At 46.9% G+C, this 17060-nt stretch overlaps 1 protein-coding gene across 3 annotated transcripts in view; it reads left to right on the plus strand.

The window, feature by feature from the left end:
- Positions 1 to 17060, plus strand: part of atp11a (ATPase phospholipid transporting 11A) — a 302794-nt gene that overhangs the window by 68692 nt on the left and 217042 nt on the right. For all 3 annotated transcript variants that reach the window (XM_070891812.1, XM_070891813.1, XM_070891815.1), the window contains exons 3-4: positions 5039 to 5128; positions 5373 to 5453. In XM_070891812.1, the coding sequence (XP_070747913.1) occupies positions 5039 to 5128; positions 5373 to 5453 (171 nt within the window). The remainder of the gene's footprint in view (positions 1 to 5038; positions 5129 to 5372; positions 5454 to 17060) is intronic.

Raw genomic sequence — 17060 nt, forward strand, 5'->3', positions numbered from 1 at the left:
GGGGTTACCTTATGATGATAGATTGAGTAGACTGGGTCTTTACTCGTTGGAGTTCCGAAGGATGCGGGGTGATCTTATAGAAACATTTAAAATAATGAAAGGGATAGACAAGATAGAGGCAGAGAGGTTGTTTCCACTGGTCGGGGAGAGTAGAACTAGGGGGCACAGCCTCAAAATACGGGGGAGCCAATTTAAAACCGAGTTGAGAAGGAATTTCTTCTCCCAGAGGGTTGTGAATTTGTGGAATTCTCTGCCCAAGGAAGCAGTTGAGGCTAGCTCATTGAATGTATTCAAGTCACAGATAGATAGATTTTTAACCAATAAGGGAATTAAAGGTTACGGGGAGCGGGCGGGTAAGTGGAGCTGAGTCCACGGCCAGATCAGCTATGATCTTTTTGAATGGCGGAGCAGGCTCGAGGGGCCAGATGGCCTACTCCTGTTCCTAATTCTTATGTTCTTATGTTCTCCCCCCTATAGCCCCTAGACTATCCACTGTCGGAATATTGTTCGTGACCTCTACCATAAAGACTGATACAAAATATTTGTTCAGAGTTTCTGCCATCTCTACTTTTCCTCAGTACTAATTCCCATGCTGGTATCATCTGTATATGTATGGAAACTGACCTCCTGTCTATGGGTGATATTGGCAAAGGGCAGAATGAGGATGAGAAGTCGGAGAATGTCCAGTTGGAGCCTTGAGATGCAGAGGTGGGAGGAGAAGGTATTGCAGGGGATGTGTTGGCTGCATTGCACAGGAAGGAATGCGATGAAATGAGAGCAGTGCCTGGAAGTATGCAAGAAACTTGCAGCGTGCTGGGAGGCAAAGTTAGCCAGTCCTTTGTGGTTATTGATCGGGAGCCTCTTATCAACAAAGGCGGACATTGATGCGGAAAGTCAGCATCGCCTCCAATGCGCTAGCGCAGCCTTCGTCCGTCTGAGGAAATGAGTGTTTGAAGACCAGGCCCTCAAATCTACCACCAAACTCATGGTCTACAGAGCTGTAGTAATACCCAACCTCCTGTATGGATCTGAGGCATGGATGATGTATAGAAGGCACCTCAAGTCGCTGGAGATATATCACCAACGACGTCTCCGCAAGATCCTGCAAATCCCCTAGGAGGACAGGCGCAGCAACATCAGTGTCCTCGACCAGGTTAATATCCCCAGTATTGAAGGACTGACCAACTTGATCAGCTTCGCTGGGCAGGCCACATAGTGCGCATGGCAGATACGAGACTCCCTAAGCAAATGCTTTATGCAGAGCTCCTTCATGGTAAACGAGCCAAAGAAGGACAGCGGAAACATTATAAGGACACCCTCAAAGCCTCCCTGGTAAGGTGCGACATCACCACTGACACCTGGGAGACCCTGGCCGCAGACTGCCCGAGGTGGAGAAGGTCCATCCGGGACGGCGTTGAGCTCTTCGAGTCTCAACGCAAAGAGCATGAAGAGGCCAAGCACAGACAGTGGAAGGAGCGCGCGGCAAACCAGCCCCACCGATCCCTTCCCTCGACGAATGTCTGTCCCAACTGCAACAGCGTCTGTGGCTCTCGTATCAGACTGTTCAGCCATCAAAGAACTCACTTTGGGAGTGGAAGCAAGTCTTCCTCGATTCCGAGGGACTGTCTATGATGATGATGATGATTGATCATACCATATTCAATTATATCGATCTGATCCACCAGCGTTGAACTGGTTTCCACCTTCCTTTTCCTGAGATCATGTGGTATTTGAGAGCATGAGTCGTGTATGTTTCTTTCAAATTTTAGGTGTTTCTGGGTTACTGTGTGTCACATGGATCTGAATTGTTTGTCGCATCCCTTCTGGTTTCTAGAGGAGCAAATCGGGGGTGTCCCAAATTTGCCCAGCTTCACACCATCTGATTAGATGTTCAAACACTGTGTGCTGAAGATGCTGTTGAGACAGTGGACATGGACGTGATCTTTCAGCTTGTGCCAATGACGGGCTGCTGCCAGTGCGGCACCTGGTTAATATGCCATTCACTCTGACCACTTTCTTTTGCCATTCTTATCACCTCTCCCTTCCACTTGCCATGCGCTCTGTCCCTTCCACAGAACTGTAAAAATTTACAGCACAGAAGTCGGCCATTCATCCCACCATACTTGTGTCTGCTCTTTGCTCGAGCAATCCAAAACTAACTGCCCTGCTCCACCCCATAGTCTTGTATCTTCCTCTGATTCAAGTAACATTTGCGCCACACAAGTGCCAGGTACTGATCATCTCCAACAAGAGTCTAACCATCTCCCCGTGACATTCAACGGCATTACCATCGCCAAATCCCCCAACATCAGCATCCTGGGGGGTCACCATTGACCAGAAACTTAACTACACCAGCCACATAAGTATTACAACAGCAGATCAGATGATGGGAATGCTGCACCTAGTGTCTCACCTCTTGACTCCCCACAGCCTTTTCACCAGCGACAAGGCACAAGTCAGGAGTGTGAGGGAATAATCTCCACTTGCCTGGGCGAGTGCAGCTCCAACAACACTCAAAGCTCAACACCATCCAGGACAAAGCAGCTCGCTTGACTGGCACGCCATCCACAGCCTTCAACATTCTCTCCTTCCACCACCGTCACACGGTGGCTGCACTATCCCGAAATTCCCTTGTTAGCCACGGTTGAGTCACCTTCCCCGTTTTATTTTTACACTAGACAGAGATGTAGATTTGTTGAAGTTCATCCATGTGATCTTTAAATGTCATCCACCGTCAACCCTTTAAGTATCATTCGCCAATCTATCCTAGCCAATTCACGTCTCATACCATCGAAGTTATCTTTCTTTAAGTTCAGGAGCCTGGTCTCTGAATTAACTGTGTCACTCTCCATCTTAATGAAGAATTCTACCATATTATGGTTACTCTTCCCCAAGGGGCCTCGCATGACAAGATTGCTAATTAATCCTCTCTCATTACACAAGACCTAGTTTAGGATGACCTGCTCTCCAGTTGGTTCTTTGACATATTGGTCTAGAAAACCATCACTTATACACGCCAGGAAATCCTCCTCCACAGTATTGCTACCAGTTTGGTTAGCCCAATCTATATGTAGATTAAAGTCACCTATGATAACTGCTGTACCTTTATTGCACGCATCCCTAATTTCCTGTTTGATGCCATTCCCAACCTCACTACTACTGTTTGGTGGTCTGTACACAACTCGCACTAATGTTTTCTGCCCTTTTGTGTTTCACAGCTCTACCCATATGGATTCCACATCATCCAAGCAAATGTCCTTCCTTACTATTGCATTAATCTCCTCTTTAACCAGTAACGCTACCCAACCTCCTTTTCCTTTCTGTCTATCCTTTCTGAATATTGAATAACCCTGGATGTTGAGTTCCCAGCCTTGGTCACCCTCGAGCTATGTCTCCGTAATCCCAATTACATCATATCTGTTGACAACTATGTGCGCAGTTAATTCATCCATCTTATTACGAATGCTCCTCGCATTGAGACTCAGAGCCTTCAGGCTTGTTTTTTAGCACCCTTTGTCCTTTTAGAATCATGTTGTAATGTGGTCCTTTTTAATTTTTGTCCTTGATTTCTCTGCCCTCCACTCTTAATTTTCTCCTTCCTACCTTTTGCTTCTGCCCCCTTTTTACTTCCCTCTGCCTCCCTGCAGAGATTCCCACCCCCCTGCCATATTAATTTAAACCCTCCCCAACAGCACGAGCAAACACTCCCCCCTAGGACATTGATTCTGGTCCTGCCCAGTTGCAGACAGTCTGGTTTGTACTGGTCCTACCTCCCCCAGAACTGATTCCAAAGTCCCAGGAATTTGAATCCCTCCCCCTTGCACCATTCCTCAAGCCACGTATTCATCTGAACTATCCTGCTATTCCTACTCTGAATCGCATGTGGCACTGGTAGCTATCCTGAGATTACTACCTTTTGACTTTTAATTTAACTCCTAGCTCCCTAAATTCAGCTTGTAGGACTCATCCTGTTTTTTACCTATATCGTTGGTACCTATATGCACCACGGCAGCTGGCTATTCACACTCCCCCTCCAGAATGTTCTGCAGCCGCTCTGAGACATCCTTGACCCTTGCACCAGGGAGGCAACATACCATCCTGGAGTCTTCTTTGCGGCCGCAGAAACGCCTATCTATTTCCCTTACAATAGAATCCCCTATCACTATCGCTCTCCCACTCTTTTTCCTGTCCTCCTGTGCATCAGGGTCCACCCCTGGTGCCATGAACTTAGCTGCTGCTGCCTTCCCCTGATGAACCACCTCCCTCAACAGTATCCAAATCAGGACCCCTGCACTACGTTCCCTTGCTCTTCCTGATGGTTACCCATTTCCTATCTGCCTGTGTAACCTTTACCTGCGGTGTGACCAGCTCGCTAAATGTGCTATCCACGATGTCGTCAGCATCGCGGATGCTCCAGAATGAATCCATGCACAGCTCCAGTGCCGCAATGCGGTCTGACAGGAACTGCAGCTGGACACTCTCTTCCCGAGTGTCCCTGACTTCCCACATAGCACAGGAGGCACATGACATGGCTCTGGGCTCTCCTGCCATGACTTAACCCTCAGATTAACTTAATTTGGCAACAATGCCGAAGGTTTCCTGCTGATAAGAAAAGAAAAAGAAAAATACTCACCAATCACTTACCAGCCTGGCTGTGACGTCACACTTCGATTTCTTTTTAATTCCATGCTCACCGCCACCTTGAACCGCTGCAGTGGTTTGATACAACTGAGTGACTTGTTAGGCCATTTCAGAGGGCAGTTGAATGTCAACCACATTGGTGTGGTACTGGAGTCAAGTACAGGCCATACACAGGCACTGTATATTCACAATGCCCCGTGTGTCCGCAGTGCCCCCGTGTATTATCTAATGTTCGCTGGTCACATAACTCGTGGGTATTCTAATCGTTGGCTGCTTCTTTTGGTGTGATTTAGAGAATATTTTGAAACATTTTACATCTGTCATTTGATAAGTATGGAGTTAATGCTTGCTTTTATTGCCCTCCATTCAATGACTTGCTTTTTCTTTTCCTGTACAGTATACTTTCTGGAACTTCATTCCCAAGAACTTGTTCGAACAGTTCCGAAGAATTGCTAACTTCTATTTCCTCATCATATTCCTTGTGCAGGTACGAGAGGTTCCATCATCCATTCAGAATGTGACTTCTGAATGTGATAAATGTTACATTTTTGTCGTAGTGAATTTTACCACATTCTGTAGAATTTGACATTAATCATTCAGAATATAGTGCACAGAACATTCAACCAACTACCAGACAGTGTTAGTTACTATTTACACTACCAGTAAGTGATGAAATAGCTTACAAATTGAGCTCCTTTTACAGTGGAATAAAATTATTTTTTTATTTTCAGTTGATCATTGATACTCCGACCAGTCCAATAACCAGTGGCCTTCCACTTTTCTTTGTAATCACTGTGACAGCAATCAAACAGGTGAGGCACTGGACAAAAATGTGTGTCTTGCTTTCAATTCTCCCCTCTCCTCTTTTCCTCCTCCCCTCACCTCCTTTCCCCTCCCCTGCACACCAGCCACCACACGGGCCTGACAAAGCAGGTCTTGATCCAGTGGCAAGGATTAACCAAGACAACTGAAGACCTGCTCTGCTGCACGGACCAAGTGCGCACACGTATTGCAGTGTGGGCTGGCCCATGCTGTCTCTGGGCCCTCGCCTCTTCTGGCCCCGAACTCACGCCTCTCCTAGGCCCCCGATCACATGGCTCTGCAATCTCTCGCCGCTCCTTCGCCCCAACCTCGCCACTCCTGTTGTAGCTGCCCACACTCCAATCACTGACCTGGGTTATGGTGACATCCAATCCAGTCACCCTCTTCACAGTCATCGCCCTCCCAGACCGGCTTGCACTTACCTTGCAGTGGTATGCCGCCACACTACTCCCAAGCCGCCGCTCCTTCCATGGAGGGAGCGACGAGCGTTGACATATAGCTATGATATAACTAACAGGTCTGAGCTCGGGGCCCAGGAGAGGCGTATCTGCCCACGCTCCAATCACCGACCTGGACCTTGATGACGTTCCTCTTCACTGCCGTCGCCCTCCTGCTCCAGCTCGCACTGTACCTTGCAGTGGTATGCCGCCACGCTGCCCATGGCCATCACTCGCCGCTCCTTTTATGACCCTGACCTGTCGCTGATGCTCTCTTGCAGGTCGGGGCCGCCACTTGTCACAATAATGAGGCAGGATGGACATATGTACTCCATAAGTGGTGTGGAAATACCCGAGCAAAAGCGCCTTTCAGCTCACTAACAGTCGTTATTTGCACGCGCTCGTTCTGCAGTCCAGCACCCGCCTTCAATGTAGCGATGCCAACTCTCACCATGTTTCATGTATAAAATTGCCCCATGGGCGATGCCGGGAATCACTTGTAAAAAGCACCGCCAATCAACAAGATCATGGCTGATCACCCACCCCAGCACCTCTTCCCCACCCCCCCACCCCCCACGCCCCCTCCACACACCCCCCCCGACCCCCCCCCGAGCCACAAGGACCACATCCAACTCCCTCCCGAACACATCCAATGAACTGGCATCAACAACTCTCCGCGGCAGGGAACTTCACAGGCCAACAACTCCCTGAGTGAAGAAGTCTCTCCCAATCCCAGCCCCAAACAGCCCATCCCCCCATCCCAAGAGCGTGCCATCCCCCGGCTCCGGACCCACCCAACACCGGGAACACTCCCCCCGCACTCAACACGCCCCGTCCCATCAGAATCCTTCCCAAATGCCGAACATCCCCGGATGTCGAGCCCCTAGCCCCGGGAGCTGCCTTTTCTCTAACAGTGGGAGGGAGATAGAGGAGCAAATATGTCGGAAAATTGCTGTGAAATCCAAAATCATAGGGTAGTAATAGTAGTGGATTTTAACTATCCAAATATTGATTGGGACAAATATAGTGTGAAGGGTGCGGAATTCTTAAAATGCATTCAAGAGAACTTTTTTAGTCAGTGTGCAACAAGCTCAACATGAGAGGGGGCGGTTTTGGATTTAGTTTTCGGGAATGAAGCTGGGCAGGTTGAAGGGGTATTAGTGGGGGAGCACTTGGGTGCCAGTGACCATAATTCAGTCAGATTCAAGTTAGTTATGGATAAGGACAAGGGTAGGCCTGGAATAAAAGTCCCAAATTGGGAAACGCTAATTTTGCAAAGTTGAGGAGTGATTTTGCCACAGGACTGGAAACAGCTACTTGTGGGTAAATCAGTGTCGGAACAGTGGGAGGCATTCAAGGAGGAAATCCAGAAGGCTCAGGCCAAGCATGTGCCCTTAAAGAAAAAGGGTGGGAATAGCAATTCTAGAGCCCCTTGGATGTCTAGGGACTTACAGGGGAGGATAAAGAAAAAAAGGGAAGCTTATGTTATATACTGACAACTAAATACTATAGAATCTTTGGAGGAATATAGAAAGTTAAGAGGCAAAAGGGAGTTAGATATGGCCCTTACGGCTATAGGGATCAAGGGGTATGGAGAGAAAGCAGGAAAAGGGTACCGAGATGAATGATCAGCCATGATCTTATTGAATGATGGTGCAGGCTCCAAGGACCGAATGGCCTACTCCTGCACCTATTTTCTATGTTTCTATGTTTCTAAAATTAAAAAGGATATTGGGCGTGCTAAAAGAGAGCACGAGAAATTTTTGGCTGGTAAAATTAAGGAAAACCCAAAGATGTTCTATAAATATATTAAGAGTAAAAGGGTAATTAAAGAAAGGGTAGGGCCTATTAGAGACCATGAGGGTAATCTTTGTGTGGAGGCAGAAGATGTTGGTAAGGTTCTTCATGAATACTTTGCATCTGTTTTCACTAAGGAAAGGGGCAATACAGATACTGCTATCGAGGAGGAGTGTGATATTCTGGGTGAAATAAATATAGTAAGAGAGGAAATGTTAAGGGGTTTAGCAGCTTTAAAAGTAGATATCTCCCCAGGTCCAGATGAAATGCATCCCAGGCTGTTGAGCAAAGTAAAAGAGGAAATAGCAGAGGCCTTGACCATCATTTTCCAGTCCTCTTTGTATTTTGGCATGGTGCCAGAGGATTGGAGGATTGCTAATGTGGTACCCTTGTTTAAGAAGGGAAAAAGGGATAGGCCGAGTAATTACAGGCCTGTCAGCCTAACCTCAGTGGTGGGAAAATTATTGGAAAAAATCCTGAAAAATAGGATAAATCTACATTTTGAAAAACAAGGATTAATGAGCGCCAGTCAGCACGGATTTATGAAGGGAAGATTGTGTTTGACTAACCTGATTGAATTTTTTGAGGAGGTAACCAAGAGGGTCGATGAGGGTAGATCGTATGATGTAGTGCATATGGACTTTAGCAAAGCTATTGATAAGGTCCCACATGGTAGACTGGTTATGAAGGTTAAAGCTCATGGGATCCAAAATTGGCAAGTTGGATCCAAAATTGGCTTAGGGTAATGGTTGATGGATGTTTTTGTGACTGGAAGAATGTTTCCAGTGGGGCTCCACAGGGCTAAGTACTGGGTCCCTTGCTTTTTGTGGTGTATATCAACAATTTAGATTTGAATATAGGGAGCATGATTAAGAAGTTTGCTGATGACACTAAAATTGGCTATGTGGTTGATAATGAGACGGAAATTCATGAGCTGCAGGAGGATATCAATCTACTGGTCAGGTGGGCAGAACAGAGGCAAATGGAATTTAATTCGGAGAAGTATGAGGTAATGCACTTTGGGAGGGCTAATAAGGAAAGGGCATACACATTAAGCGGTAGGCCACTTAATAGTGTAGATGAACAAAGAGACCTTGGAGTGCTTGTCCACAGATCCCTGAAAGTAGAAGGCCAGGTTGATAAGGTGGTTGAGAAGGCATACAGAATGCTTGCCTTTATTGGCCAAGGCATAGAATATAAGAGCAGGGAGGTTATACTTAAATTGTATAATACCATCATCATCATAGGCAGTCCCTCGAATCAAGGATGACTTGCTTCCACGTCAAAAAGTTCACAGGTGTTTCAATGAAGGACCTAAAATTTCAGGTCCCGACCTAAATCTTGAAGGGTGGAAGATGCCTGTGCACGGATTTTTTTTAACGTGTGGTGGCAGTTGCACACCAGCCACCACACGGGCTTGACAGATTTAGGTCTTGGTTCAGTGGCAAGGATTAACCAAGATGACTGGAGACCAGCTCTGCTGCACGGACCTAGTGCGCACACATATCGCAGTGTGGGCTGGTCGGCGTGCTGCCCCTGGGCCCTCGCCTCTTCTGGGCCCCGAACTCGTGCCTCGCCTGGGCCCTGATCACGTCGCTCTGCAATCTCTCATCGCTCCTTCGCCCCGACCTCGCCGCTCCTGCTGTACTTGCCCACACTCCAATCACCGGCCTGGATCTTGGTAATGTCCCTCTTCATTGCCATTGCTCTCCTGCTCCCGCACGTGCTGCTCCTTGGAGTGGTATGCCGTCACGCTGCTCCTTCCGTTCCCTGGCCTGCTCTGATGGTGCTCGCAGGCCGGGGGCCGCTCAGCCTGCATTAATGCATTACGGTCCGCACAACGTGCACCCTCGCTGCTTATCCCTGTCGACTGCCTGAGGCAAATGGCACTAATACACTGGTTAGGCCACAGCTTGGAGTACTGCGTGCAGTTCTGGTTGCCGTAGTATAGGAAGGACGTGATTGCACTAGAGAGGGTGCAGAGGAGATTTACTAGGATGCTGCCTGGAATGGAGAATCTTAGTTGTGAGGACAGGTTGGATAGGCTGCATTTGTTCTCATTGGAACAGAGGGGGTTGAGAGGAGACCTCTTGAGGTGTGAAAAATATTGAGGGGCCTGAATATAATGGACAGCAAGGGCCTATTTTCATTGGTGGAGGGGTCTATTATGAGGGGGCATCATTTTAAGGTGGTTGGTGGAAAGTTCAGATGGGATTTGATGGCGGGGGGGGGGGCGGTTCTTCACGCAGAGGGTTATGGGGAACTCACTGCCTGGAAGAGTGATGGATCTCTCACCACTTTTAAGAGATGGTTGGATGGGCACTTAAAGTGCCGTAACCTGCAGGGTTATGGACCTGGAGCTTGTAATTGGGATTAGACTGGATAACCTCTTGTTGGCCGCGCAGATATGACGATAAGTACTGCAGGGAATCAAATACGGCCAGGGTAGTCTGGACTAATTTTGATTACCTGGATGGGTCAGAGAGGAATTTTCCCAGATTTTTTCCCCCCAAATTAGCCTGAGTTTTTATCTGTTTTTTGCCTCTCCCAGGAGATCACATGGCTCCGGTTGGGGTGGAGTGTAGAATGTTTCAGTATAAGGGGTGTCGCAGTTTTGTGGGGTGGACTGGTTGGGCTGGGTGCTCTTTAACTTTCCGCCATTGTTCATTGTTCATAGGTTTATATGTAACCTTGAGAGCTGCTGACAGAGGGCCTTGCGGCTCTTTATCGGCCCGCATGGACACGATGGGCCGAAATGGTCTCCTTCTGCACTGTAAATTTCTATGTTTCTATAGTCATTGCCTGGCACGTTGTGGTGCGAATGTTACTTGCCACTTATCATCCCAAGCCTGAATGTCATCCAGGTCTTGCTGCATGTGGGCATGGACTGCCACTTCTGACCCGATGATGGAGGGTTGGTCATTCATGAAGCAGCTGAAGATGGTTGGGCCTGGGACACTGTCCTGAGGAACTCCTGCAGCAATATCCTGGGGCTGAGATGATTGACCTCCAACCACCACAACCATGTTCCTTTGTGCTAGGTATGACCACAGCCAGTGGAGAGTTTCCCCCTGATTCCCATTGACTTCAGTTTTACTCGGGCTCCTTGATGCCACATTCAGTTAAATGCTGTCTTGATGTCCAGGGCAGTCACTCTCCCCTCACCTCTGGAATTCAGCTCTTTTGTTAATGTTTGGACCAAAGATGTAATGAGGACTGGAGCCAAGTGGTCCTGGCAGAACTCAAACTGGGCATCGGTGAGCAGGTTAGTGGTGAGTAAGTGCTGTTTGATAGCTCTGTTGACGACACCTTCCGTGACTTTGCTGATGATTGAGAGCAGACTTATGGGGCGGTAATTGGACGGATTAGATTTGTCCTGCTTTTTGTGGACAGGAGATACCTGGGCAGTTTTCCACATTGTCGGCTAGATGCCAGGAACAGCTTGGTTAGAGGCATAGCTAGTTCTGGACCACAAGTCTTCAGAGCCGTTGCTGTATCCAATGCACCCAGCCATTTCTTGATATCACTTGGAGTGAATCGAATTACCTGAAGACTGGCTTCTGTGATGGTGGGGACCTCTGGAGAATGCCGAAATGGAACATCCACTCGGCACTTCTGGTTGAAGATGGTTGCAAATGTTTCTGCCTTGTCGTTTACATGCTGGGCTCAGCCATCATTGAGGATGGGGATATTCACGAAGCCTCCTTCTCCCATTAGTTGTTTAATGGTCCACCATTCATGACTGGATGTGGCAGGACCGCAGAGCTTTGATCTGATCCGTTGATTGTGGGATCGCTGAACCCTGTCGATAGTATGCTGCTTCTGCTTTTTCGCATGCACGCAGTCCTGTGTTGCAGCTTCCCTAGGTTGGCATCTGGCATGCTCTTCGACACTCTTCAGTGAAGCAGGGTTTGTCCCCTGACTTGCTGCGGCAGATCGGAGGAGGCCAGCTGGTGCAGGGGACAAATAAACAAAGAAGTAAAAAGAAATCGAAGTGTGACATCACAGCCAAGCAGGTAAGTGATTGGCTGGTGGATTGGTGGGTATTTAATCTTTTTCTTTTTCTTTTTATTTCCTGAGCAGTAAGACACCTTGTCATTGTTGCCAAATTAAATTAATTCAGGGGTTAAGTCATGGCAGGAGAGCTTAGACCCATGTTATGCTCCTTCTGTGCTATGTGTGAACTTGGCCGCTTCCGGTGTCCCTGAATACTATGCGTGCAGGAAGTATATCCAGCTGCAGCTCCTGACAGACCGCATTGCGGCACTGGAGCTGCGCATGGATTCACTCTGGAGCATCCGCGATGCTGAGGATGTTGAATAGCATGTTTAGTGAGTTGGTCACATCGCAAGTAAAGGTTACTCAGGCAGATAGGGAATGGGTGACCATCAGGCAGAGCAGTGGAAGGAAGGTAGTGCAGGGGTCCTCTACGGTCATTTCCCTCCAAAACAGATACACCGTTTTGGGTACTGTTAGAGGAGATGACTCATCAGGGGACGCAGCAGCAGCCAAGTTCATGGCAGCATGGGTGGCTCTGCTGCATAGGAGAGCAGGAAAAAGAGTGGGAGAGCTATAGTGGTAGGGGATTCTATTGTAAGAGTAATAGATAAGTGTTTCTGCGGCCGTAATCGAGACTCCAGGATGGTATGTTGCCTCCCTGGTGCAAGAGTCAAGGATGTCTTGGAGCGGCTGCAGGGCATTTTGGAGGGGAAGGGTGAACAGCTAGCTGTCGTGGTGCTGTATAGGTAAAAAATGGGATGAGGTCCTACAAGCTGAAATTAGGGAGCTAGGAGTTCAATTTAAAAAGTAGGACCTCAAAAGGTAGTACTCTCAGGATTGCTACTAGTGCCACGTGCTAGTCAGAGTAGAAATAACAGGATAGTTAAGATGAATACGTGGCTTGAATGGTGCAAGAGGGAGGGATTCAAATTCCTGGGAGATTGAAACCAGCTCTGGGGGAGTTGGGACCAGTGCAAACTGGACGGTCTGCACCTGGGCAGGACCAGAACCAATATCCTAGGAGGGGGTGTTTGCTAGTGCTGTTGGGGAGGGTTTACACTAATATGGCAGGGGGGTGGGAATCTATACAGGGAGACAGATGGAAGTAAAATGGGCGCAGAAGAAAAAGGTAGAAAAGAGATAAGGAAAGGTGGAGGGCAGAGAAATCAAAGGCAAAAATCAAAAAGGGCCACATTACAACATAATTCGAAAAGGACAAAGAGTGTTAGAAATACAAGCCTGAAGGTTCTGTGTCTCAATGCGAGGAGCATTCGTAATAAGTGAGATGAATTAAATGTGCAGACAGTTGTTAACTGATATGATATAATTGGGATTACGGAGACATGGCTCCAGGGTGACCAAGGCTGGGAGCTCAACATCCAGGGGTATTCAATATTCAGTAAGGATAGACAGAAAGGAAAAAGAGGTGAGGTAGCGTTGCTGGCTAAAGAGAAATTAACGCAATGGTAAGGAAAGACATTAGCTTGGATCTGTATGGGTACAGCTGCGGAACACCAAAGGGCAGAAAACGCAAGTGAGCGTTGTGTACAGACTACCAAACGGTGGTAGTGAGGTTGGCGATGGCATCAAACAGGAAATTGGAGATGCGTGCAATAAAGATACAGCAGTTATCATGTGTGACTTTAATCTACATATAGATTAGGCTAACCAAACTGGTAGCAACACGGTGGAGGAGGATTTCCTGGAGTGTATAAGGGATGGTTTACTAGACCAATATGTCGAGGAACCAACTAGAGAGCAGGCCATCCTAGACTGGGTCTTGTATAATGAGGATTAATTAGCAATCTTGTTGTGTGAGGCCCCTTGGGGAAGAGTGACCATAATATGGTATAATTCTTCATTATGATGGAGAGTGACACAGTTAATTCAGAGACGGGACCTGAACTGAAACATAGAAAATAATTGCAGGAGTAGGCCATTTGGTCCTTCGAGCCTGCACCGCCATTCAATGAGTTCATGGCTGAACATGCAACTTCAGTACCCCATTCCTGCTTTCTCGCCATACCTCTTGATCCCCCTAGGACTACATCTAACTCCTTTTTGAATATATTTAGTGAATTGGCCTCAACAACTTTCTGTGGTAGAGAATTCCACAGGTTCACCACTCTCTGGGTGAAGAAGTTTCTCCTCATCTCAGTCCTAAATGGCTTACCCCTTATCCTTAGACTGTGACCCCTGGTTCTGGACTTCCCCAACACTGGGAACATTCTTCCTGCATCTAACCTGTCTAAACCCATCAGAATTTTAAATGTTTCTATGAGATCCCCTCTCATTCTTCTGAACTCCAGTGAATACAAGCCCAGTTGATCCAGTCGTTCTTGATATGTCAGTCCCGCCATCCCGGGAATCAGTCTGGTGAACCTTCGCTGCACTCCCTCAATAGCAAGAATGTCCTTCCTCAAGTTAGGAGACCAAAACTGTACACAATACTCTAGGTGTGGCCTCACCAAGCCCCTGTACAACTGTAGTGACACTTCCCTGCCCCTGTACTCAAATCCCCTCGCTATGAAGGCCAACATGCCATTTGCTTTCTTAACTGCCTGCTGTACCTGCATGCCAACCTTCAATGACTGATGTACCATGACACCCAGGTCTCGTTGCACCTCCCATTTTCCTAATCTGTCACCGTTCAGATAATAGTCTGACTCTCTGTTTTTACCACCAAAGTGGATAACCTCACATTTATCCACATTATACTTCATCTGCCATGCATTTGCCCACTCACTTAACCTATCCAAGTCACTCTGCAGCCTCAAAGCATCCTCCTCGCAGCTCACACTGCCACCCAACTTATGTCATCCACAAATTTGGAGATACTACATTTAATCTCCTCGTCTAAATCATTAATGTACAATGTAAACAGCTGGGGTCCCAGCACAGAACCCCGCTAGTCACTGCCTGCCATTCTGAAAAGTACCCATTTACTCCTACTCTTTGCTTCCTGTCTGCCAACCAGTTCTCAATCCATGTCAGCACACTACCCCCAATCCCATGTGCTTTAACTTTGCACATTAATCTCTTGAGTGGGACCTTGTCGAAAGCCTTCTGAAAGTCCAAATACACTACATCAACTGGTTCTTCCTTGTCCACTCTACTGGAAACATCCTCAAAAAATTCCAGAAGATTTGTCAAGCGTGATTTCCCTTTCACAAATCCATGCTGACTTGGACCGATCATGTCAATTCTCTCCAAATGCGCTGCTGTGACATCCTTAATAATTGATTCCATCATTTTACCCTCTAACGATGTCAGGCTGACCGGTCTATAATTCCCTGTTTTCTCTCTCCCTCCTTTTTTTAAAAACTGGGGTTACATTGGCTACCCTCCACTCCATAGGAACTGATCCAGAGTCTATGAAATGTTGGAAAATGACTGTCAATGCATCTGCTATTTCCAAGGCCACCTCCTTAAGTACTCTGGGATGCAGACCATCAGGCCCTGGGGGTTTATCGGCCTTCAATCCCATCAATTTCCCCAACACAATTTCCCGACTAATAAGGATTTCCCTCAGTTCCTCCTCCTGACTAGACCCTTTTATATGCGGAAGGTTGTTTGTGTCCTCCTTAGTGAATACCGAACCAAAGTACTTGTTCAATTGGTCTGCCATTTCTTTGTTCCCCATTATGACTTCCCTTGATTCTGACTGCAGGGGACCTACGTTTATCTTTACTAACCTTTTTCTCTTTACATATCTATAGAAACTTTTGCAGTCCGTCTTAATGTTCCCTGCAAGCTTCCTCTCGTACTCTATTTTCCCTGCCCTAATCAAACCCTTTGTCCTCCTCTGCTAAGTTCTAAATTTCTCCCAGTCTCCGGGTTCGCTGCTATTTCTGGCCAATTTGTATGCCACTGCCTTGGCTTTAATACTATCCCTGATTTCCCTTGATAGCCACGGTTGAGCCACCTTCCCTTTTTTATTTTTACGCCAGACAGGGATGTACAATTGTGGTAGTTCTAAATGTCTGCCATTGCCCATCCACAGTCAACCCCTTAAGTATCATTCGCCAATCTATCCTAGCCAATTCACGCCTCATACCTTCAAAGTTACTCTTCTTTAAGTTCTGGACCATGGTCTCTGAATTAACTATTTCATTCTCCATCCTAATGTTGAATTCCACCATATTATGGTCACTCTTCCCCAAGGGGCCTTGCACAACGAGATTGCTAATTAATCCTCTCTCATGACACAACACCCAGTCTAAGATGGCCTCCCACCTAGTTGGTTCCTCGACATATTGGTCGAGAAAACCATCCCTTATGCACTCCAGGAAATCCTCCTCCACCGTATTGCTTCCAGTTTGGTTAGCCCAATCTATATGCATATTAAAGTCACCCATGATAACTGCTGCACCTTTATTGCATGCACCCTAATTTCCTGTTTGATGCCCTCCCCAACATCAGTACTACTGTTTGGAGGTCTGTACACAACTCCTACTAATGTTTTTTTCCCTTTGGTGTTCTGCAGCTCTACCCATATAGATTCCACATCATCCAAGCTAATGTCCTCACTAACTATTGCATTAATCTCCTCTTTAACCAGCAATGCTACCCCAAAGGTAACTTTGATGGTATGAGATGTGAATTGGCTAGGATAGATTGGCGAATGATACTTAAAGGGTTGACAGTGGATAGGCAATGGCAGACATTTAAAGATCACATGGATGAACTTCAACAATTGTACATCCCTGTCTGGCGTAAAAATAAAACAGGGAAGGTGGCTCAACCGTGATTAACAAGGGAAATTAGGGATAGTGTTAAATCCAAGGAAGAGGCATATAAATTGGCCAGAAAAAGCAGCAAACCTGAGGACTGGGAGAAACTTAGAATTCAGCGGAGGAGGACAAAAGGTTAGGAGGGGGAAAATAGAGTATAAGAGTAAGCTTGCAGGGAACATAAAAATGGACTGCAAAAGCTTCTATAGATATGTGAAGAGAAAACAATTTGTGAAGATAAATGTCGGTCCCTTGCAGTCAGAATCAGGTGAATTTATAATGGGGAACAAAGAAATGGAAGACCAATTGAACAAATATTTTGGTTCTGTCTTCACCTCAGGAAGACACATATAACCTTCTGGAAATACTAGGGGACCGAGCATCTAGCGAGAAGGAGGAACTGAAGGGAATCCTCATTAGTCAGGAAATTGTGTTAGGGAACTTAATGGGATTGAAGGCCGATAAATCCCCAGAGCCTGATAGTCTTCATCTCAGAGTACTTAAGGAAGTGGCCCTAGAAATAGTGGACGCATTGGTGTTCATTTTCCAACATTCTATAGACTCTTGATCAGTTGCTATGGATTGGAGGGTAGCTAACGTAACCCCACTTTTTTAAAAAAGGAGGGAGAGA

Source organism: Pristiophorus japonicus, chromosome 10 (assembly GCF_044704955.1).
Source record: "Pristiophorus japonicus isolate sPriJap1 chromosome 10, sPriJap1.hap1, whole genome shotgun sequence".
Classification (NCBI taxonomy): Eukaryota; Metazoa; Chordata; class Chondrichthyes; family Pristiophoridae; genus Pristiophorus; species Pristiophorus japonicus.